At 38.4% G+C, this 26,234-nt stretch overlaps 1 protein-coding gene across 3 annotated transcripts in view; it reads right to left on the reverse strand.

Moving 5' to 3' along the window:
* Positions 1-26,234, reverse strand: part of SLC25A13 (solute carrier family 25 member 13) — a 213,500-nt gene that overhangs the window by 104,170 nt on the left and 83,096 nt on the right. For 2 of the 3 annotated variants that reach the window (XM_033192420.1, XM_033192419.1), the window contains exon 4: positions 25,707-25,822. The exons of the other annotated variant lie outside the window; for it this stretch is intronic. In XM_033192420.1, coding sequence (XP_033048311.1) covers positions 25,707-25,822 — 116 coding nt within the window. The remainder of the gene's footprint in view (positions 1-25,706; positions 25,823-26,234) is intronic. 3 annotated transcript variants of the gene reach the window in all.

Raw genomic sequence — 26,234 nt, forward strand, 5'->3', positions numbered from 1 at the left:
ATAAAGTTTTAATAAAGGCTCCCATAACCTTCTAATTTAGATGAATAAATTATCTAACGAAAACAATGTTCAAATGATAAAGATGTGACCGAAAGAAAAAAAAATTCACACTATAAATAAAATTTTATACTAGAATAAAATTTTAGAGAAATAATATGCCCCAAAAAACGGTTTTCTGGTTTATCTTCAGTTAACTTAAAGATTCCTTTCTGCCAAGCATTCCAGTGAAATAAAGTTTTAATGTAATAATCATAGGATAATTGTCAAAAATAAGATCTTTCCCCTTCTTGATCTCTCCTTCAATCTCTGTTTCCCATAGAAAGTAACAGAATGTATTTACTAAATAGTTGGTATATAAAGCTAAGGCACTTATTATCCATTTTTATATTTATATGGTCTAAAATTATAAATATACATAAAAGTAGGTTTAAGTTTTTCTAAAATTAGTGAACGCATGTAAAATGTGTCTCACCATAAACAACAATCTTATTTATCTATAATTAAAGTTTGCTTTTTACTACCATTTGCTGCTTACTAGAGCTCACATTTGAATCCGAAACTCTGAACGTTATAGTTTTTTGGACTACACCACAGAGTGTGTGTATCTCTACGAAATGCCTGCCTGATGTACTGAAATCTCCTCTGCAGGATAGAGTTATACATTATCCCTAAGATATCTCTCAGATCTAAAATCTGACAATCCTACAGGTCTGTATTACCAATAATGATTTTTTGAGAAAAGATCTCTCTATAAATCTTCTAGAGTATACTATACTAGATGTATATAAAAGATCTCCATATGATGTTATCTAAATCATTATATAGTATGCATATGTATGCACATATATTAATGTGTTTGTGCATATTTATCGCACATGTTTTATTTCCTAATTGATTATTAGCTCCTTCACAGCAAAGACCCCATTCTTCACATCTGACTCTACCACTATGGCTGGCACAGTGGTAGGCAGAGAGCAACTGCTCACTAAGTAGTTGCTGAATTTAAATGAATCAGAAAAGGTTTACAATAGATAATGTAACAGGTTAAGGACAGCGGTATCAACCCTTTGGGGCACTACAGTTTCCCTTGCTGAGAAACTATTCAACAGTCATTTCTCAACACTTCAGGGCACTGCATACAAATCATCAGTCAACACTGTTTATCAAAATCCCCATGCCTGCTCCTAAAGTGATTTAAACATGTTGAGGGGCTGAAAAAACTGCATTTTAGTCAGCACTGCAGGTTTTTCTGATGCAAGCATCCAGGACCTCAGTCTGAAAGCATTATCTGGGAGTATGGAAGGGTTAGATTCATTCCTAATTTTTAACTTCTCACTGAAATGGATAAAAATTTAAAAGGAAGGAGGTAAAGAAGACTCTCCAGACTAAGCAGTGTAATACAGGAATGTGTAAACACAGATCGTGTGTAGACCTAGGTCACTCAGGGCTCCCATGCTACACAACTCCAGTGGATGGCATTCGCTTCATGGTCCACGTGACTGGTGCCTTCTGGAACTGGGCAGGGTATCAACCACATGACCCTGAGAATGTAGGCCCATCATTAGCTTTGCGGCTGTTCCAACATGCTGGCTATTGTAGGAACGTCAGGGCTTAGCTAGCTAGCTAGCAACCTTCTAAGTAGCACAGCTTGGACGCACTGTACTAGGCCTGTGGGAAGAAGAAGGGTAGTAAAAGGTATGAGGCTATATCCAAGTCTGATACATGAGAAATAATTCAACAGCAGATTCAAACAGTACACTGTATCAGCACTAAACCACAGGGCGGCCTCATGGCAAGGAAATGGAGATTTAAGAAGAGAAGTGAGACAGAAAAGTTCGTTGGAGCAGATAAACCATGATCTGGGCCCCGAAAGCTGTCAAGGATTTACTGAGAGGGACCTTTGAGGGAGCTTTTCAATGAATATCAACGGTATGAAGAAAGGTTCGTTTCTTTTGAAGTGAATCAAAGGTCCAGTTACAGTGCTTTGGACCAAAGCCACCTGGGATCACTGAGACATGAGAGATCCTGTTCCAGGTAGCCACAGACACTGGCATCACCTGCCAGTAGCAAACATTATTTTAAAGCCCCCAGGGCATGATGCTATGTTTATGGTGAAGAAAAGTTTGCTATGGAAAGAACAGTTGGCCATGGGACTCTGCAGGGAAAAAAAGGTCTGAAGTTGTTTACCACTTGGCACAATTTCTACAAAATTTACTTTTTACTCTCTTGACCTACCTAGCAGGATTATATACTCAAATATCATAAGATTGTCAAGCCATTCTAATTGGACAAGCCAAATGATATGCAGAAGATTAAAGGAAACCTACCAATATTTCTATTCATCTCACAACTGATAAAGTCTTTTAAAACAAAATAATAAATCTTGTTCCTCTGGAAAACTCACACATTTTCCCCAAAAATATTTTATAGACTCCTAAGTTTCTGAATATTTCATTCTGCTCTAATGAATCATCCTGGGGCATTCATTTTCTGAAATGTTTGGTCTCTACGTTTCCCTGCAGGCTCATGAATAGAAACATCTATAAACTCAATAATCACTATGGGTTCCTTGCATTTCTCCCTCACTCTGGGAGACATTATAATACTACCTCAGGTTAACATTCTTTTCTCCTTTTAGGAGGCACTAATAGCTTTCTCACTTAACATTTGATTGTTTAAGATTCCTCTATGTCTTGTACGGCTCTAAGAGGTAAGAGAACAAGTTCCAGCTCTCATTTTATAGCTGAAAAATCAGAAATGAAAATCCAAAGCAATTTTCAAGCCCAGTTCTACTCTATATTCTGGCTCCCACATGGGCAATTCCATGAGCTTTACCATGAAAGACTCCAGGAGTCAAACTTAGAGTTGCCCTCTCACCAAAACCTTACCATTCCCTGACCATTCCAAACCTAACTTGCAATCCTGGAGAGGAAAAAAGAAACCCAAAATGTTTTAGCCTTTTTAATTGCTTACTTGGTTCAGAATAATTCGTAACTCCGTCGTGGAAGACTTTCAGGTAAGAACCACCTTGTAGATCTATCTCAAATGTAAAAATAATTAGAAGAGGTCTCTTCTGGTTTAAACTACAAGTCTTAAACTCTTTTCCCCATGTTGAGGTCATATAGGCAAAGAAACAAAACTAAATTAGCATTAAAATGTGCATGTAGCACTAGTATATATTTCGGATATATAAAGTCATATTTTTCTGAGTTCAGCCACTCCTCCTAAAAGTAAAGCCAAATTAGAATGCTTATTTTTTAAAGTAAAGTATAATTGTTGTTATTTCAGTCTGTGCCAAACAAGCTATGTTTGGAAGGCCTGTAGTTTCCATAATATCACCAAATAATAATGACATTATTTAAAGTAAGACCTCACCAAATAAGCTCAAGGATCCTTTTATTTATGGGACTTTTCTTTCTCTACAAAAGTTTCCATCTTAAAAGTCTGCTGCATTTGTTTACATCATGAGAAGACAAAGTGGCAGTTGTTTCCTTCCTAAAGATAACCTCAAAAAGTCAACCTATTTCTCCCAAGTTAGTAAGTTTCCCAGGCTACAGGTTATGGTTATAGTGAAAAGAGTTGAGACCTTTAAAAGTTGGGTCACAGATGGCATCATCTTATATATAGAAAAGTCCTAAGAAATCACTAAAAAATTATTAGAACTAATAAATAAGTCTACCAAGGTTGGAAGACAAAAATCAATACACAAATATCAACTGATTGCTGTATATTTGAAATAAGCAATCCAAAAATGAAATTTAAAAAACAACTCAGTCAGGCGCTGTGGCTCACGCCTGTAATCCCAGCATTTGGGAGGCCCAGGCGGGTGGATTATTTGAGGTCAGTAGTTTGAGACCAGCCTGGCCAACATGGTGAAACCCTGTCTCTACTAAAAATACAAAAATTAGCTGGGCATGGTGGCGGGCACCTGTAATCCCAGCTACTTGGGAGGCTGAGGCAAGAGAATTGCCTAGGCAGAGGTTGCAATGAGCCAAGATCGTGCCATTGCACTCCAGCCTAGGCAACAAGGGTGAGATGTCATCTCAAAAAAAAAAAAAAAAACCTCAATTTACAGCAGCTTCAAAAACAATAACTCAGAAATAAATTAAATAAATTTAACAAAGTAAGTGCAAAACTGATTCTCTAAACACTACAAAACATCGCTGAAAGAAACTAAAGAAAATCTAAATAAATAGAAACACATCTCATGTTCACGGATTAAAAGACTTGATATTGTTAAGATGGCAAAACTCTCCAAAGTTAATTTTAAAACGGCAATACTCCCTAAAATGATCTATAGATTCAATGTAATCCCTATCAACATCCTAGTTGGCTTGTTTGCAAAAATTGGCAAACTGATCCAATAATCCATTATGAAAATTCAAGCGATTCAGAAGAGCCAAAACAATCTTGAAAAAGAAGAACAGATGGAGTCTTGCTCTGTTGCCCAGGCTGGAGTGCAGTGGGGCAATCTTGGTTCACTGCAACCTCTGCCTCCCGGGTTCAAGTGATTCTCCTGCCTCAGCCTCCTGAGTACCTGGGATTACAGGTGCTTTTATACACCCAGCTAATTTTTTATTTTTAGTGGAGGCAGGTTTTCACCATGTTAGATCAGGCTGGTCTCGAACTCCTGACCTTGTGATCCACCCGCCTCGGCCTCCCAAAGTGATGGGATGGTGGTGGGCACCTGTAATCCCAGCTACTTGGGAGGCTGAGGCAAGAGAATTGCCTAGGCAGAGGTTGCAATGAGTCAAGATCATGCCATTGCACTCCAGCCTAGGCAACAAGGGTGAGACTTCATCTGAAAAAAAAAAAAAAAAAAAATCAATTTACAGTAGCTTCAAAAACAATAACTTGGCGTGATCCACCACGCCTGGCACAAATTTGGATTTCAAACTTACTACAAAGCTAGAGTAATCAAGACTCTTTAGTACTGGTATAAGATAGACACAGAGAACAACAGAATGAAATTAAGAGTAAAAAAATTAACCCTCACATTTATAGTCAAGTGATTTCCAACAAAGGTAACAGACAATAAGAAAAAATTGTTTCAGGGATAATATCCATATGCAAAATAATGAAGTTGGGCTCCTATCTCACCCTGTATACAAAAATTAACTCAAAATGAATCAAAGACCTAACTACAAGACTTAAAACTGAATAGTTTTAGAAGAAAATATAGGCATATTTTCAAGAAAATTTTAGAAAAAAAATATAGACATAATTTTTGTGATGTTGCATTAGGAAATGGTTTAGTTGACACCAAAACTACAAGCAACAGAAAAAAAAAATAAATTGTACTTCATCAAAATTTAAAACTTTATATTCTAAGGATACCATGAAGAAAGTGTTAAAACGGCCGGGCATGGTGGGTCACGTCTGTAATCCCAGCACTTTGGGAAGGCCAAGACGGGCAGATCACCTGAGGCACGAGTTCGATACCAGCCTGGGCAACATGGCAAAACCCAGTCTCTACTAAAAATACAAAAATTAGCCAGGCGTGGTGGCACATGCCTGTAATCCCAGCTACTCAGGAGGGTGAGGCAGGGAGAATTGCTTGAACTCGTGAGGCGGAGGCTGCAGTGAGGCAAGATCACACCATTGCACTGCAGCCTGTGTGACAGAGCCACACTCTGCCTCAAAAAAAAAAAAAAAAAGAGAAAGTGTTATGATCTCATACCACTCAGAATGACTACTAAAAAGTCAAAAAATAACAGATGCTGATGAGGTTGCGGAGAAAATGGAACGCTTACGTACTGTTGGTGGAAGTGTAAATTAGTTTAACCACTGTGGAAGACAGTGTGACAATTCCTCAAAGACCTAAAAAAAGAAATACCATTCAACCCAGTAATCTCATTACTGGGTATATACCCAAAGGCATATACATCATTCTATTATAAAGACACAAGCATGTGTACACTCATTGCAGCACTATTCACAATAGCAAAGAGGTAGAATCAACCTAAATGCCCATCAACAATAGAGTGGATAAAAAAAAATGTGGTATATATATATCTAAGAGTACTATGCAGTCATAAAAAAAGAATGAGATCACGTCCTTTGCAAGAACGTTGATGGAGCTGGAGGCTGTTATCATTAGCAAACTAATGCAGGAACAGAAAACCAAATACTACATGTTCTCACTTTAAGTGGGAGTTAATGATGAGAAAACATGGACACAGAGGCGAACAGACACTGGGGCCTACCACAGGGTAAAGGGTGGGAGGAGGGAGAGGATCAGGAAAAATAACTAATGGGTACTAGGCTTAATATCCGAGTGATGAAATAATTTGTACAACAAACCCCTATGACACGAATTTACCTATATAATGAACCTGCACATGTACCCCTGAACTTAAAATAAAAAAGTTTTAAAAAAAGAGAAAAAAGAAAAGAAAAAGATAAAACAGCCTGTACACTGTGAGAAAAACTGCGCAAATCACATATCTGATAAGGAACTCTAGCATACACACAGAACTCTCACAATACAATAAAAGGACACATAATCCTATTTAAAAATGTGCAAAGGATCTGAAGAGACATTTCTCCAAAGACAGCATACAAATTGCCAAGAGGCACAGGAAAAGATATTAGCCATCAGGGAGATGAAAATCAAAACCACGATGAGATACCCATTTCACCCTGCTACGATGGCTATAATCAAAAAGAGATAATAAAAAGTGTTGGTGAGGATGTGAAGGAACTGCAACCCTCAAACACTGCTGGTGGGAATATACTTAAGAAAATGGTGTGGCCACTTTGGAAAACAGTCTGGTAGTTCCTCAAAAAGTTCAACATAGAATTATGACTCAGCAATTCCACTCTCAGGTATATACTCAAGAGAAATGAAAACACATGTCCATGTCCATGTCCACAAACTACGTACACAAATGTTCACAGCAATGTTATTCATAATAGCCAAGAACTGGGAACACCTCTTATGCCTGTTAACTGATTAATAAACAAAATGTGACCTATCTATATCTACAGAGTGAAATATTATTTATCAATAAAAAGGAGTAACATATGTGATACATCATGGATGAGCCTTGGAAACATTATCCTAAGTAAAAGAAGCCAATCATGAAAGCCGACATTTTATAATTCAATGTATATGAAATGTCTAGAATAGACAAATCCATATAGACAAAAAGTAGATCAACAATTGCCAGGGGATGGAGGGACTGGATGGAAGGGAGTGGTGATTGCCAAGGTGTGGTGTGAGGTTTCTTGTTGGGGTGATGAAAATGTTCTACAACTGAATGTGGTGATAACTGTACAAATCTGTGAATATATTAAAAATCATTGAATTATATACTTTAAATGGGTAAATTATATCTCAAAAAAGTTTTCTTAAAAAAAAAAAAACACCTAGAACTGTCAGAGATCTGCCTCTTACTAATGAGTAACCCTGGGTAAATTACTTACTCTGATCTAGTTCTCTCAGTTTTAAAATGGGAATATCTATCTTAGACAGTTGTTCTGGAGCTAAGCATGACTAGTACAATGTTCTAAACATAGTAGGTGACCACCAAAATCATAAAATTCCAAAGTGTAAAATCTTAATTATAATGAAAATTATTATCTGGGCACCAAATATTTACAAATACTATTTTTTAAATGAGCACAGTGTGATTTGGAAGTATCATAGTTTTTAATTTCTCAAAAAGCAATAATTTTCCCCAAATATTTAAAATCCACCCTTTCTTGAGCTCATATACTAAAATTTTGAATGAAAAGTGATCAAAAACTAAGTAATTTTCTATTATGTTTCTTAAAGTATAAAATTAAGAAAGATTAAGAACCTCCACTCTTTTCTCTGAAGATCTTTCAGACACTAGAAATATTTAATTGGCAAATTACTTGCACATGCCATTAAGTGGTTAGACTGAATTTGTTTTTACAAATTCTATGGACTCTTATTCCTTAACCTCCACCACACTATAATCTGAAATCATCAAGGTCTTCACTTATGCAAATTTTAACTTTCAATGTTTTTGTTTCCAAACAGAATAACTAAATTAATGCATTTTAATTTCTAAAAGATTCACTTTTTGAAGCAGCATATCTATGAAAAAGAGTCTCCCATTAAAATAAAAAAGATTCATCAAGCTATATTATTTCAAACACTAAACCATAATCTCTCTCTCTTTCTCATGGATTTTAAAAATTCCATTAATACAATAAACACAAAAAGGATGTTTGTGTTAAACATAAAAGTAACCCCTCTTGGAGGCAAAGAGAGACTGCTGAACGACCCAGCACTTTATCTCTGAACAGTTTCATGCTTTTTCTAATGCACGCTAAATCCTCAAAGAAAGTTGTGGTTTTCCTCTAAGGGAAGTAATATTCCACCCTGCTGATATGGTTAACAACCAGCTTCTATGGCCATCATCTTTTAAGCAGGGAGCAAAAGACAAATTGTTGAATTCGTACATTAAATAACATAATGGAGTAAGTGGATGCAGACCTATCTCTACTGCCATATACTCCAATATCAAGGTTGCCATTTCAAACCCTTTTGACAAGTGCCTTTTTACATTAATCACAGCTAAGGGTTTGAAGAGGAAAGAAGTATTCTGGCTACAATTCAGAGACGCTCAAGAAACTTCTAGGGGGAAAATGGTTGCCATTAAAACATAGTAAGTAGAGTATAAGTACTTCACATTAAAATTGAGTTCTCTATAAGCCCCTGTAAACTTATTATTATTACTATTATTCTGAACATGTAGGTATAGTGGTGATAGGTATCTTTCAAAAAATAAGCACACACACAGCCAAGCTGAGCCAAATATTATACTAAAGTCATATGTAGTATTGGTGTATGTAAAAATTAGGGCTAATTTAAAACTGTATTTAGGAATAGAACTAGCCTGAGTTAAGGTCATGTGGCATTCAGGAAAGAATCCTGTCCTTCTAGTGCCAGAAGTCAAAGCTGTGATTCTTATGAAACTAGTCACCTTTTCCCCTCTAGGCCTGTTTCCTCATCCATGAAAGAAAGCCATAAACTATACTCAGCCATTGTTCATTTGAAGTATGAACTATGTTCCCTTGGAGAGCTTGTTTAAAACACATTCCCAAGCCCCACACCCAAAAATTCTGAATCAGTAGATTTGAGACACAGCCAGGGAGTCCACAGTTAACCAACATTCTACACTATTACAATGAGAACCCATGGTCTGCCTCATTGATAAGAATCCCTCCTCCTCTATAATCTGACAGATCTATCAGTTCTCAAGATTTATACACTACTTAAGTCATCACAGTGACTGTGAGTCAACAACAACAACAAAATGGCTCAAGGCTGGCAGATATCTAGTGTAAGATACTAACCATCTCTGTCACACACACTAACTAAATCAACAGAGGGACCAACTGAGATGTTTCCAATTATCTGCTAGAAAAAGCATTTTCAACTGGGTAAAATAAATCATTATTAGCCTTTTATAATATCAAAAGTAGGTCAATTAAAATGGTGTTTGGAGGCATATAGCAGACTGTGGTCACTCTCCAGATGTGTAAGCTTGCTTTAATCATCTGTTGTGTGTTAATTATTGTTAACTTTCATTACCACTAGAGAATACAACTAATGTTTTAAAATTCTTAAAACATTACAGAGTCCTAATTCACTCTCTAAATGCAAATATAATATCTATATTGTTTTTAAAAACCTATTTCCTAAGCTAGTTTCCTTAGACGGATGTTATCAAAAATTTTCTTGCAAAAGCATTAACATACATTTAACCCTACTTAAATGCTTCAAGAACAGATGTACTACAAATGTACACCCACAGTGATCCCATATTAGTATAAAACTGTTTTATTTCAATTAAAATGTCTAAGTATCCACCCCCAACATATACCTAAACTGTAATTTTCTCTGAGAACTTCCAATATGTTCTTGATTTTGTTTCCTTTATCAACCTATCAGAGCAAAAACTGCATTGCAACTGTTGGAAGAAATCAGTCATTAGCAACAAGATTACAGCAAATTTTCCAATTTAGAAAAACTGTATTTTTATCTCTCTCTTATACCAAAAGAAGAATGGTATAATTTTCCTATTTTTAAATGAGCAGTACAGTTAGTTTAAAATAGTCAAATTTTCCTAGGGCTCTAAGTTTTAGGATTTTCTGTTAGCTTTCTGTTCTCTACACCTTCTTTCCTATTCACAAGTTCGCTTCACCCTTCATCATGCATGCACATGAACATGCACATACACACACACACACAATGCACACACACACAGGTGCGCATGCACGCACAGGGACAGCAGCCCCCAGTCCAGTCTCTCCACATCCTGAAAGGCTTCTAAGGAACAGTAGACCTTCAGGCAGTAGTTAACTAAGGAGTGGCTTCACATGGTTATTTTGATTTACTCTCCAACTGACATTCTTCTACCTTCTCAACAGGTCTGCCTTTTTTTCTCCCCCTCTCTATTTTTAAAATGGAGTGATGAAGTAGCAAAAAGTACAATATTTCAGTCAAATGGCGATTCTTAAATTATCCCACCAACTGGAAGTGCTCTCTGATACTACTGTCTTTCAAAATTGAAGCCATTATGGTCAATCGTGCAAATCCATATTTAGCTCTTCGTAAACAGTGGATTTTTGACCCAATGAACTGGAACAGTTTCTGAACAGTCTCTAGGATCTCTGGAAAAGATACTCAGTACCCAGGCATGACACAGTTCTTATCAACACAGAGGTTATTTACTTTCAAAACTCATACTGTTCTTATTAGAAATTCTTACTCTCTATTTAGGATGTAAGCATGTGTAAGAGAACATATTCAGTCCCCTCTTCACCTCTCACATAATAAAATAAAATCTACTGTAGGGTAATATTTTTCTTTCATCAAAATGACACATTATTTTTGTGAAATACCAAAATCAGAATCAATATTAATAAAGAACTTTCCCCAAGTAACATTTCTTCCGATTCTTTACCACTTTACCCCCCAGCTAACTTTTCGAATATTTCATTTTCCAAGTGTCTTTACAAAGATACTAACAAATGACCTTCCTTTCCAGCAAGCTTAAAAATGATGGGTAAAGTCTGCCCTCTTCCAGTCCAATACCAGCATTCTTCTAGCTTTATATATTTAATATTAAATTTAAGTGCTTAACTTTGAAACTTCTCATTTCCATACTTTCAACTCCCATCATTTTTTGCAATCTGCATCAAAGTGACTGAGTGGGTGTTTCCACACATTTCCTAATGTCATTGAGCCTACCCATTTTCCCAAAGCACACCAATTTCATCATAGCAGGTGTTCCTGGACATGGTCTAACTTGAACTCAGAAAGGGTCCCTCCAAACAATTACATCCATGTCAGAGAATTAACTAACCGAGGACTTGCTTAGAATTAAGAATTAACTAGCTTAGAAACCACCCCAGTTCTGTGGGTTTTGTTTAGTGAGAGACACGAGAGAAAAGTTGGTGCAAATATAAGTTTGCTAAACTCCAATTTAAACAAAGTTAAATATATTTATTTTCCCACAGGACTTCTCAGAGCCTTAATAAATTAAAAGTTTTAGTCTTTATGATTCTCTCTTAGGAGAGTCCTTTTTCACATGCCACTTATTAACATAAACAAGAAACACTTCTCTATAGTAACTAAACCTGCAATATATTTCAATAACGAAGACTAAAGGACAACAGGCCACTGTAGTTTCCAATAAAGGGCAACACTGGACCAGTTTCTTTTGGACTCCATGCTAACTGGCAGAGCGGCAGTGGCAAGCGAGCCCAGGCCTCCCAATGTGGCATAGGATGTACACTAGTTTCTTCCATTTTGGTCTTCATGTGAATCAGAACCAATTCCCTTTCAGAGGTCTCACTAGCTGGCCAACCAAACAGTTCTTTCTGTATTTTATTTTGTTTATTTATTTTTGTGACAGAATCTTGCTCTGTCACCAGGCTGGAGTATGGTGGCGTGATCTCGGCTCACCGCAACCTCTACCTCCTGGGTTCAAGTGATTCTCCTGCCTCAGCCTCCCAAGTAGCTGGGACTACAGGCACGTTCCACCATGCCCAGCTAATTTTTGTATTTTTAGTAGAGACAGGGTTTCACCATGTTGGCCAGGATGGTCTCGATCTCTTGACCTTGTGATCCGCTCGCCTTAGCCTCCCAAAGTGCTGGGATTACAGGTGTGAGCCACCGTGCCCGGTTCTTTCTGTATTTTTAATAATTCATTAGTTACTCTACATTTACTTCATTTACAGAAAAATGTATTTTCCAGTCTGTCTCTTGTATTATACATAGGTTGTCTGATACATTTTATTTCTTCATATATCCAAAATCAAAAGGCATCCCAAAACTGATTATCATTACATTTTGAAGTCATACATAAACTATTCTACAATGAATGTTTTTAACAGCAATGCTGGAAAAGTCTTAAATAAGATATATGTCTACTAGTTCAACTGCCCCTCTATAAAAAGCAGCTTTTATCTTTAAAGGGCAGGTCACTGACCTCTGCGAGATTTGCTAAAACCTATGCAATTTTTCCCCAGGAAAAAAAAAAATGCTCATTTAGACAAAATATTACAATTATAGCCATTCACAGACTCCCTGATACTTATCTAGGCAAAGAGTTGCGAACCCTTGACTTTAAAGTTTAATTAAAAACTGCAGAACATAAACATGCACATACCATCATTACCACCAACATTTGGATAATGAAATTGGGTTACATTCACGTATTAAGGATAACTTTAAAACTGCACATAAAACATATTTCATGAAATCTTGTTCAGTGTACTGAAAAATTAATTTAAAAAAAGGTCAAAGGAAGAGAAAAACATGTAATAGCATAATGCAAGAAAACATTTTGGAGTTGAACCTAAGAAATTGGTATTGTATAGAACATACTTTGAATATTCAGGGGGTCTAATTGTGACTTTCTTCAGATAAAAGTAGTATTCAAGCTCTCAGCGGGGCGCGGTCGCTCATGCCTGTAATCCTAGCACTTTGGGAGGCCAAGGCAGGTGGATTGCCTGAGCTCAGGAGTTCGAGACCAGCCCGGGCAACAACAGTGAAACCCTATCTCTACTAAAATACAAAAAATTAGCCAGGCATGGCGGCATGCGCCTGTAGTCCCAGCTACTCTGGAGGCTGAGGCAGGAGAATTGTTTGAACCCGGGAGGCGGAACTTGCAGTGAGCTGAGATAGCGCCACTGCACTACAGCCTGGGCAACAGAGCAAGACTCTGTCTCCAAAAAAAAAAAAAAAGTAGCATTCAAGCTCTCTGCTACTGTGGAGCTAGGCTATTAATGTGGTCTACTGCAGTACAACAACTTAAGAAATACCAGTAAGTAGGAATGGGTAATGTCTTAAATTAGCATTATAAGATAAATCACTGGTATATATGCCAAAGAGTTCAGATCAACAGTTTCATTAAACACACCCACACATCCACACAGGTACTCTTTCTCAAAATCCACAATGGAAACGCTTTGCTCTCCCTGCAATATTAAATAAGAAATACAGTAATAGGAAAGTGTCTGAGAAACTATCACTCACAACATGTCTGTACCAAACTGCTCACACACCAGGTAAGTCCTTCCAAATCCTGACTTTCAGCTCCTCCACTCACAAAGTGGGATGACTATCAACTGGCTTCACACAGATACTGTGAAGCCTAAATAATGATCACTGACATGGTGCCTCTGGCTTTGCCCCACTCTAGTCAACTCAACAAAAATCATCTCTTCCAAGCATCATTCTGATTCTATCCCTGTCCTCCAAAGACCTTGTGGTGACTCCTAATTGCTTCTTATATGAAATAATTACTCTTGCTTAAGGGCCCGGCCCTGTCGTTGGTGCCCTGACAACCACCCTCCCAAGTACCTAGGTCTCTTAAGCTGCACCCCTCAATCAAGGGCCTCTTCTACTATGGTTCTCCTCTCTCCTCAACCTGGACACGGACCATCTCCTCAACCCCTCCCTATCGTCCTGTGATTCTCCCCTTCAGTCAGAATTCTGTTGATATAAAAAGATAAAGCTTTTCTGGGTAAAACTCACATCGTGTGCATCTCAACAAGTTATCCAGATAGATGGAACCAAGGCAACTTTCTATGTACACTGGTAACTCTAAGTCAGGTACATTATCTTCTTATTACTTTCCACCATAGTGAAATAAAATCTTAACTAACGCATTTGCCTTTTGCTCTTTACTTCATGAAAAATATTAAATCCTTCTAATGTCTGATAAAGACTGAGACCACAATGGCTGACACCTGTCTGGATTATGGTGGGCTCACTCCAAAACCATGAGTATCAACACCAGAGGGAGGCAGTGTAACACAGTGAAGAACAGTCAGCCAAGATCAGATTGCTCTCCCAGCTCCACCACAGGCAACACTATGACTGTGGCCACTGACTCAACCTCCCCATGCCTATTTCCTCTTCAGAAAATGAGAATTATAATAGTATAGACCTTCTAGGCTACAATAATTAAACAATAAATTATACCAAAAGTACTTAGCCCAGAGGTTGGCATGTATTTAAAAATAAAAATGATGGTTACCTTACTTCTCTCATGAGATTACGTAAAACCGCATGTCTTGGGAACAGAACAAGACCAGTAGCTACCACCTGGTCCTTCTGCCTTTCCTTTGACTCTCTTCCTCTCACCCGTGGCCGATCAGGAGCCAAGTCATACAGATTAGCTCTCAGGAATAGCCCAGTGTGCATTGGCTCATGCCTGTAATCCCAGCATCTTGGGAGGCCAAGGTGGGAGGATTGCTTGAGCCCAGGAGTTTGAAGTAAGCCTGGGCAACATAGTTAAACTCATCTTTACAAAAATAAAAATAAAGTTAGCTGGACATGGTGGCGCCACCTGTAGTTCCAGCTACTCAGGACACTAAGGTGAGAGGATGGCTTGAGTCAGGGATGCTGAGGCTGCAGTGAGCCCAGATCACTCCAGCCTGGGTGACAGAGACATTGTGGGGTGGGGGGGGGAAGGGAGGGGAGGGGAGGGGAGGAGAGGGGAGGGGAGGGAACGGGAGGGGAGGGGAGGGGAGGGGAGGGAAGGGAAGGGAAGGAAGGGAAGGGAAGGGAAGGGAAGGTGGGCCCAGGTGGGGTCCGAGATATGACTCCAGTCCAGGCCTCTGTTATTCCCAGCCCTCCACTGTTTTAACACTTCCAAAGTGGCCATCAGTTCCAGATCCCCACAGCTCCAACCCTTCATGGAATACACAGCCCATATCATGCCAGTTCAGTATTAATGCACTTTCGGTCACTCCTCTAGATCTGCTCAGATAGCTTCCATGCTTTCTACCCACTTAGCCTGCTTTACATTATAAATAGGATACCCTGACATCGTATTTTTTGTACTTGTTTATAGTCTCTCTGCCTAAAATGTTCCTCAAATGTATCAAACAGACTCTGTCCTTAGAACCTGGAAAATGGCTATTATTTTCTGCCTGGGACAGTCTCCCCTCCTCCATCCCCACATCTACATGACCAATTCCCTCACCTCTTTCAAAAAAAAATATATTTTTTTTTGGTGGAAAAAACACTTAACACGAAATCTACCCTTAGTAGATTTTTAAGTGTACAAAACAATATCGTTAGCTATTAGCACAACGTTGTGCAGGAGATCTCTAGAACTTATTCATCTTGCTTAACCAAAACTTTATGCCAGCTGATTAGTCAGTCCCCATTCCCCCTCCCCATAGCCCCTGGCAGCCATGACTCTGCCTATTTCAAGTGCCTCATATAAGTGGAATCACATAGTATTTGTCTTCTGTGGCTGTCTTATTTCACTTGTAGTGTCCTCAGGGTTCATTCACGTTGTCATGTATGGCAGGACTTTATGGTTGAATAATATTCTATCATATGTATATACATTTTCTTTACCCATTCAGCTGTGGATGGACATTTAGGTCATTTCCACATTTGGCTATTGCGAACAGTGCTGCAATGAACATGGGAGTGCTGATAACTCTTCAAGATTCTGATTTCAATTCTTTTGGATAAATATCCAGAAGTGAGATTGGTGGATCATATGGCACTTCTATTTTTAAAATTTTGTCAGAATCTCCATAACTATTTTCCATAGGGACTGCACCAAAACATTTACTATCTTAGCCTTATAGAAAAAGTTTGCCACTCATGATCTATTATAAAAAATAACACTTCAAAAAAGAAAAGAAAGGAAAACTATGTTGACATTCGACACACTAAGTTTAAAGAGAAAATACATTAAATTTCAAAAACAAATTTGTGTAAATATCTCCTCATATAATAGCATAGATTTATAATTAATATAATGACACTTTATTCCCTTATTTATTATTTCTCTGCTTTGGTTACAAATGACTAGGCCATTAATATCATTTTCTCTCCCCTCTTCTTACCCTGCTTGTCGTCCACCATGATTTACTCCTTTTGAACACTCCTCCCATCCACTATGATAATCAAAATTTGACAGTATTGGTAACGTCCAACTCACAGAATTCTGAAGTTTCTTTAAATGCATTATATTCAATATGTAGTAAAATACATCTATTGAAATATTTATGAACTTTTAAGAAGGTAATGCTTATTTGTTATCTCAAATATAAAATTCAGCTCATGATTCTACTATCCTCCTTCTGAGGCACTTAGCACTGATTCATCCTTGGCAGTAGTCCTATCTGCAAAATTGTAAACATGTACTAGCATCTTTAGATAACAAATAACATAGATGTGTTCCTTTCTCTTTCAAAATTTGTAGTGTTCATCTACTCTAAATTTCCAGAGTAGTGAGATATAGACAGACTAACAGTTGTTATTAAATAAACTTTTATTTAAAAACTTTAAAAATTCTAAAGGAATAAAACATTTATTTATACATATACATATAGATATTATACATATTCAATGCAATAGCATGTGAAATCCCAGCAGGATGTTTGTGGAAATTAACAACTTACTCTAAAATTGTTTTGATAGTGAATAGGGCCAATAGCAAAGACAATCTTAAAGAATAAAGTTGAAAGCCTAACCAGATATGACTTATAAAGCTACAGTGATTAAGATAGTATAGTATTAGTGGAGAATATATGATTATATAAAAAGAGCATTCAGATACAGCCCCATACTGGACTTACGATAGCAGCACCACTGCAGTGCAATAAAGAAAAGAGCGACCTTTTTAATAAATGGTGCCAGGTGATCTACATATCCTTGGGGAAGGGGGCCAGGGAAGAATCTTGACCTTTACCTTTAGTACCATGCAAAAATATAACAAATTCTAGAAAGATTAAAATGTAAATTTGAAAGGAAAACAAACTTCTGGAAGATAACATAGGAGAATATCTTCCCGACCTAGAGGAAAGCAAACAATTTTTTTTTTTCTTTTTTGAGACAGAGTTTCGCACGTGATGTTGGCTCACTGCAACCTTTGCCTCCTGGGTTCAAGCGATTCTCCTGACTCAGCCTCCTGAGTAGCTGGGATTACAGGTGCCTGCCACCATGCCCAGCTAATTTTTGTATTTTTAGTGAGACAGGGTTTCACTGTATTGGCTAGGCTGGTCTCGAACTCCTGACCTCAGGTGATCCACCCGCCTCGGCCTGCCAAAGTGTTGGGATGACAGGCGGGAGCCACTGTGCCCAGCCTAGATTTTTTAAAACAGGACATGAAAAGAGCTATCCACAAAATAAAATGCTGATAATTTGTACTACATTAAAATTAGAAACTTATGTTCCTCAAGACTCAAATGAGTAACAGTGCAAGTCACAGAGTAAAGAATCTGTGAAACACATAACCCTCAGAGGTCTTGTATCCAGAAAATATGCATGTGACTGAAGAAGATACCCAAATGGCCAATAAATATGAAAAAAGGTTGTATAATCCATTAGGAATCAGGGAAAGAAATGCTCATTAAAGCCACACAGGGAGATACCACTAAAATAAAAATAACTGATACCAAGTGGCAAAGATCTGAAATAAATAAAACCATCATGCAATGATGGTACGAGTGTTAACTGGTACCATCACTTTGGGAAACATTTTGGCAAGCTCTACTGAAGCTAAATATGCATATTTTCTATGACCCAGCAAGTTTATTCCTAGATATGTCTATACACACCAAAAATACGTAAAACGATGTTGAAAACATATTGCTTGTAGTAGACAAAAATGAAAATGTTCCAAAATGTTTATCAACAATAGAATGGATAAATTAGGATAGAGTCACATAATGGAATTCAATACATTGTTTTTTGAAGAAAAACAAAAAATACATACGACATGGATTAATCTCACAAATAAAAAGAACAAACGAAGCCAGACCAAAAGAGTACACTCTATATAGTTCCAATTAAATGAAGTTTAAAACCAGGCAAAACCAATTGATAGTGATAAATGTCAGTTGTTACCACTGGGATTGGGAAACAGTGACTGGGATGAGACCTCTACACTGCTGGTACCATCCTCTTTCTGATCTGGCTTGTGGTAAGCAGATCCAGATGTAAAAGTTCAGCAAGATGTACACCTAACATGATTTGTATATTCTTCTGCAATGTATGCTGCCATTCAACAAAGTATACTTTAAAAAATCACTGTCACATACAATAGGCTAAAAATACAAATGGAAACATTTAGAACAATTTTTTTCTCCTCACATGTAGAATCACAAATTAACTAGAATTTACCACTCATACCAACATCCTGTTATATACCTGTTGATATTTCAAGATACTCATAAACACTGGATATCAAAATAAGAACACACAGTGACAGCAAGAATACTGGAGTTTTCCCTCAAAGGAAATAGGAGAATATAAGTAACTAGATACCAAAAGAACAAAAGTGGCCTAATCAAGATCTTTTCATTGTAGCAAACACAGGGGGTGATGTAGTCATGAAAATACGGTAAATATAAACAAGGCCTCAGAGGAAATAGGTCAAGGTTTCACTGAAATGAGACACTTATTTGCCCCTCGATCCAACTGATTTTTGTTTAGTGTCTATCAGAATCAGTACTAGTGGGAGCATGAACACCATCCTGTTGTCGACAAACCCTGCAGCAAACTAAGCTTAGTCGCAGAAGCCCCACTTCACACACTCTAATGTGGAAATCCAGTAGGAAAACTGATAAAGAGTGTAACTGCTCTCAGTATAAAAAGCAAGGCTGGGAGACATGTGAGATCTGAGGCCACTCTCCTGTTTTCTCTGCAGACCATGGAAAGGCCCCAGGTGAACCTCTGTAGAGTATAGAAAGAATACTCACCCCATGATCATCACAATTGCCTGAGCCAATCCGGGAAGTAACAAAGGAGCCCTTCTCTCAATTGCCACTCCATGTCTACCCCTCCCAAAGATACACACCAAGGTAGACAAACTTCTAAAATACTAAAGGGTCACTCCTAGGTGAAGGATTTATAAGAAGCTAAGGAAGTAACTAGAGATAAGATTGCCATTGGGTTTACAGTCTCATATGACCAGCTAGCCAGGCTATAGATCTGGATCTTCATTCTCTGAAAACTTTGGGTTTATATGAGCAAGGCTGACTATGTAAGTCTTCTTTTCTGTCCAACTCCAAGTTGTTTGTTTTTGATGTCTTTAACTCTGTGAAGAGTTTCCTGGAAAAGGTACTTGTTGCCAGCTTCTTCTAAAGGTACCTGCTTTCAAAACACTCCTTAGGCTGCCATGCCCCCATAAGATTTTGTTTACTTAGGTGAAAGACTGCTATGCACACCACCTATATTTAAGGAATCTAATCAACCCCATAAAAAACAGTTAGAAGTTAGCTATTAATTTGCAAACTGATGGTCTTTTTGCTCTCTTAGTCCTACGCATTTCTCATTCAGTTTAATCTTAAATTGGGATTAATGGCTCAGAAAATCCAGGGTCCATTTTACAATACCAATGGAGTGAGGACTCCCATTGGCTCATCATACATGTATACAGGGCACATATACAACACGCTGTTTTGTGAGACTGGAAAACCCTAGAATAAATTACCTGTGAAAGGCAGGGTATTTGCTGGAGGGGTTGTACATTCTTCTACAACAGTCATATGCAACTGAAGACAAAATCACAATATGAGCTCCTTGAAATCAGGGCTTCCTGTCTCTTATTGCATAAGGCAAGGATGCCCTCTCTTACCAGTCCTATTCAACACAGTATTGGAAGGCCTGGACAAAGTAATCAGGCAAGAGAAAGAAATACAGGGCATCCAAATAGGAAGAGGGGAAATCAAACCATCCTGTTTGCAGTTGAATTGATCCTGTGTCTGTTTTTTTTTTTTTTTGAGACGGAGTCTCGCTGTGTCGCCCAGGCTGGAGTGCAGTGGCACGATCTCGGCTCACTGCAAGCTCCGCCTCCCGGGTTCCCGCCATTCTCCTGCCTCAGCCTCCGAGTAGCTGGGACTACAGGCGCCCGCCACCACGCCCGGCTAGTTTTTTGTATTTTTAGTAGAGACGGGGTTTCACCGTGTTAGCCAGGAGGGTCTCGATCTACTGACCTCGTGATCCACCCGCCTCGGCCTCCCAAAGTGCTGGGATTACAGGCTTGAGCCACCGCGCCCAGCCGATCCTGTGTCTGTTAATAGAAAACCCCACAGTCACAGCCAAGAAGCTCCTTAAGCTGATAAACAACTTCAGCAAAGTCTCAGGATACCAAATCATTGTATAAAAATCACTAGCATTCCTATACACCAACAAGTCACGCCAAGAGCCAAATCAGGAACGTAATCCAAGTCACAACTGCCACAAAAAGAATAAAATACCTAGAAACACAGCTAACTAGGGAGATGAAAGATCTCTACAAGGAGAACTGCAGAACAGAGATGACACAAACAAATGGAAAAACATTTCATGTTCATGGATAGGCAAAATCAGTATCATTAAAATGAGCATACTGCCGAAAGCAATTTATACATTCAATGCTGTTCTTCTCAAACTACCAATGACATTCTACATGGAACTAGACAAAAACCACTTTAAAATTCATATGGACCAAAAAAGAACCCAAATAGCTGTCAGGCCTCTGAGCCCAAGCTAAGCCATCATATCCCCTGTGACCTGCACATATACATCCAGATGGCCAAAGCAACTGAAGAATCACAAAAGAAGTGAAAATGGCTGATTTCTACCTTAACTGATGACATTCCACCATTGTAATTTGTTCCTGCCCCACCTTAACTGATTGATTAACCTTGTGAAATACCTTTTCTTGGCTCAAAAGCTCCCCCACTGAGTGCCTTGTGACCCCCACACCGGCCTGCAAGAGAACAACCCCCTTTGACTGTAATTTTCCACCACCCACCCAAATCCCATAAAACTGCCTCACCCCTAACTCCTTTTGCTGACTTTCTTTTCAGACTCAGTCCACCTGCACACAGGTGATTAAAAAGCTTTATTGCTCACACAAAGCCTGTTTGGTGGTCTCTTCACATGGACGTGCATGACATGACAATAGCTAAGGCAATCCTAAGCAAAAAGAAAAAACCTGGAGGCATCATGCTACCTGACTTCAACCTGTACTACAGGGCTACAGTAACCAAAACAGCATGGTACTAGTACAAAACACAAACATCAATGGAACAGAATAGAGAGCCCAGAACTAAGGCTGTACACTTACAACTATCTGATCTTCAACAAAGTTGACAAAAACAAGCAATGGGAAAAGGATTCTGTATTCAATAAACAACGCTGAGTTAACTGGCTAGCCATATGCAGAGGACTGAAACTGGATCCCTTCCTTATGCCATACACAAAAATAAACTCAAGATGGATTAAAGACTTAAATGTGGCCAGACAGTGATGGTTCACACCTGTAATCCCAACACTTTGGGAGGTCAAGGTGGGCAGATCACTTGAGGTCAAGAGTTCCAGACCAGCCTGGCCAACATGGTGAAACCCTGTCTCTACTGAAAAATACAAAAATTAGCCAGGCATGCTGGTGCATGCCTATAGTCCCAGCTACTTGGGAGGCTGAGGCAGAAGAATAACTTGAGCCTGGTAGGCAGAGGTTGCAGTGAGCCGAGATCATACCACTGCACTCCAGCCTGGGCAACAGAGCAAGACTCTGTCTAAAAAACAAACAACACTTAAGTGTAAAACTCAAAACTATATTCTTGGAAGACAAGCTAGGCAATACTACTCTGGAGAGTGGAATGGGCAAATATTTCATGACAAAGACACCAAAAGCAATTGCAATAAAAACAAAAATTGACAAATGGGATCTAATTAACTAAAGGGCATTCTTCAGAGCAAAAGCCCAACTATCAAGAGAGTAAACAGACACCCTACAGAATGGGAGAAAATTTTTGCAAACTATGCATCTGACAAAGGTCTAATATCTAGTAATTAACTATAAGGACCTTAAATTCACAGGGAAAAAACAACCCGACTAAAAAGTGAGGGAAAGGCCAGGCGTGGTGGCTCATGCCTGTAATCCCAGTAATTTGGGAGGTCGAGGCAGGTGGATCACCTGAGCTCAGGAGTTTGAGACCATCCTAACCAACATGGTGAAACCCCATCTCTACTAAAAATACAAAATTTGCCAGATGTGGTGGCGCACACCTGTAGTCCCAGCCACTCGAGAGACTGAGATAGGAGAATTGCTTGAGCCCTGGAGATGGAGGTTGCAGTGAGCCAAGATTGTGCCACTGCATTCCAGCCTGGATGATAGAGTGAGACTCTATCCCCCCCGCCAAAAAAAAGGGGGGGGGGCAAAGGACATGAACAGACATTTTCAAAAGAAAATATATACACAGCCAAGAAGCATATGGAAAAAGGCTCAACATCACTGATAATTAAAGAAATGCAAATCAAAGCTACAATGAGATACCATCTGACACTAGTGAGAATGGCTACTATTAAAAAGTCAAACAATAGCTGGTGCTAGCAAGGTTGCGGAGAAAAAGGAACATTTATACACTGCTGGTGGGAGTGTAAATTAGTTTAACCACTGTGGAAAACAGTGTGGCAATTCCTCAAAGACCTAAAAACAGAACTATCCTTCAACTCACAATCCCATTACTGGGTATATACCCAAAGAAATATAAACATTCTATCATAAAAACACATGCACACATATGTTCACTGTAGCACTATTCACAATAGCAAAGACAAGGAATCAACCTAAATGCCCATTAATGACAGACTGGATAAAGAAAATGTGGTACATATACATCATGGAATACGAGGCAGTCATTAAAACAACAACAATAATGAGATCATGTCCTCTTCAGGAACTTGGATGGAGCTGGAGGCATTATCCTTAGCAAACTAATGTGGGAACAGAAAACCAAAAACCAAACATTCTCACATATATGTGGGCGCTAAGTGATAAGAACACAGAGACAGAGAGGAACAACAGACATTAGGGCCTACCAGAGGGTGAAGAGTAGAGGGTGGGAGAGGGAAAGGATCAGGGAAAATAACTAATGGGTACTAGGTTTAATAGCTGAGTGATGAAATAATTTGTACAGCAAACCCCTGTGACACAAATTTACCTATATAATAAACCTGCACATGTACCCCTGAACGTACGTTGAAAAAAAACACAACAATTAAAAAATAAATAAATAAAGGGCTTCCCAAAGAAGAAAAAAGGAAAAAAAAAACTTAGAAAATCTTTTCTTCTTTCAGGCTATTTCTTTTAATATCACTATTTGTATAAAGGCCTTTGTTTTCCAGACAGTGCCTTTTATGCAGTGGATCTTTTAATCCTTACATAGTCCTGTAGTTATTACCCCAATTTTAGAGATGAGGAAAATAAAGCTCAGAGGGTTGAAATGACTTGTCTTTCAGCTAGTAAGAAGCAGAAACAAAATCCTTATGCAACTATGTCTTCTACAATTCAAAGACAGCTCTTGTTTCCTACATCCTTCTTCTTCACTATCATTTTCTTCTAATCACACTAACACACACACTTCCCCCTGCAATGGTGGAAGTCTCCTATGTCTTTCCAGGACCAGTAGTAAAGCTAGTGTCACCAATATCCCTTGCCACTTCACACGCATGAAGGGAAGATGGATCTATATCAAGGAACTATCTGAAGCCCATTTCTCGTTCCTCTCATCTCAAATCGAGCTATCTTCCATTCCTCACATCCAGTCTTGCTGGGGAAAGTAGGAAGAGAAGACAGAACATATCTGTGTTGAACGTGCTTGCACTCACAGGCTTTCCTCTGTTCATCCCAAAGAAACACTATCATAACACTGTCACCAAACTCGCTTCCACTGAGTAAATCAATAACACCATGAGCTAGCTGCTTACTCATTACTTGAAGATTTAAATGGGGACTTTTTTTTATTGGTATTAATTGAAAAGTTGTGGTTGCAATGATGCTAAGATGAACCGGGTGATGGAAATAAATTTTATCTAAGGATCTGAAAATATTAAATAATCCTCATGAAGTATTAATGGAAAGCATCTGATCTTCTAGAAACAAAATCAGGCAAGTATATAATTTTTTTGTCTTTGCTCAAGACTATTTAACCTTTAATTCTGTCATGCCAAATAAGTATGACGGAATGGCGAAGGGGGTGAGCTGGCACAATAAGTCTATTATACTATCTTACCAATACTTTATCTAATTATTATCTTCACTTCTTAATAGGATAAATGAGGACTGGAGAGGATCATCAATTTGGCTCAGAGGCAAAAGCAGCAGAGCTGGAAGGGGCTAAGCTTATCTGATTCTGGAAGCAACATTCTTCCTGTGTTTTTCCCACATCTGTATGTTTCCCACAATACACCAAATAAGACAAGTCCCAAAGGTCTGAATGAATTGGAAATTATGAATAAAGACACTTAAAATGGGCACATGCCAAGCACAAGACAGGCAGAGGTCCTGTCTGGCTCTCACGTTCTATGACGCTATAAAAATAGTCATGCCATGTTCTCCCTAATCTTTAAAGCCATCTCTCATGAAAGCATAATCTACGTGCCTAAAGGGCTCCAAAATTCTTCCTGAGCACTGCTAATGCAGATTTGCATGCAGAGACAACATATGCTGGACACCACAGAGTCCGCGGGAAACATGGCACTTTCTGTTAAATCTGTCCTTAGTAGCCAGTTTTTTAAAGAATAACTTATCACTATCCCACCACTTCCAAGTCTTCCCTTTCTTCTAAGTATCTGAAAAACATCAGGGTTTTCTGCAGCTTTGTAGCTAATTCCCATGATGATGTTTGTGCCTTGCAAAATAAAGAAGGCCACAGCAGAGCAGGCACCGCCGGCACAGCAGTGGGGTGGGAGGCGTGTTCTTTAGAACAGGGTCCTTCACATACCATTCTGAACCACCATCTTGTGCAGTGGCTCTGGCCGCAAACTACTCCATGGGAACAAGGTGAAGACAAGAAGTATAGGGTGCATTAGTAACTTTTGTGTGTAGGCAGATTACTCACTTCTTCATTCTATCGGTGGAAAGCACTACTGATGGTGCAGGGAAGAAACAGAAGTCCTGTCTGGCTCTCACATGCTATGACTGTATGAAAACAATCACGCCACATCTCCCTCACCTTAAAACTAAATCAGAGTGTCAAAACTACTAAGCCAGAAACTCGTTTTTTTCAGATAGGAAGACGTTTGAACTGGAGCCCCTAAACATTGAAGTATCTTTACTAAAAGGGATATACTATCTTCTTAAAAGCATTTCCATATACTTTATTTTGTTCCTAGAAAAAAAAAAGAAAAAAAGAAAAATGCTCACACAAGTCCGCACTTACATAGATGTGCACAGAATCATGCTCCTTACCAAAAGTTACTTCTCCTTTGCCAGCTTTGTCAAACAGCTGAAAGGCTACCATAAACAAAGCATCAGGAGCACACAGGACAGATTCAAAGGCAACAAATTCTTGAAAAGATATTAATCTGCAACATAAAACAAACACAAAGCATAAAGTCAGCAGCTTGTGGAAAACAGAAGCATATACAAACATACACTGAGGGAAAAAATATCACTGCCAAAACATAAAATTCAAACTGAAAACATTTACAAACATTTAGCATTTACTTTTACAAAGTGGACTGAAATAATAATGCACAGAATCTAAAAGACATGACAGCACTGACCACATAGCTTACACACTAAATACACTATAATTTCAAATGTAACTGTTTTATCCAGTATCATATATGTTTCAATCTTACTTCAGACATGTTTTTGGGTTCTAAAATTAAAGTGTAGATACTTTAGACTAAGATGTGACTGCCTAACAGCAAAATAGAGCAACTTTGTTACTCATTAGTATCCTTAAAGACCATGCAAAAAACGGTTCACAGA

This window comes from Trachypithecus francoisi, unplaced genomic scaffold, assembly GCF_009764315.1.
Source record: "Trachypithecus francoisi isolate TF-2019V2 unplaced genomic scaffold, Tfra_2.0 Lachesis_group4, whole genome shotgun sequence".
Classification (NCBI taxonomy): Eukaryota; Metazoa; Chordata; class Mammalia; order Primates; family Cercopithecidae; genus Trachypithecus; species Trachypithecus francoisi.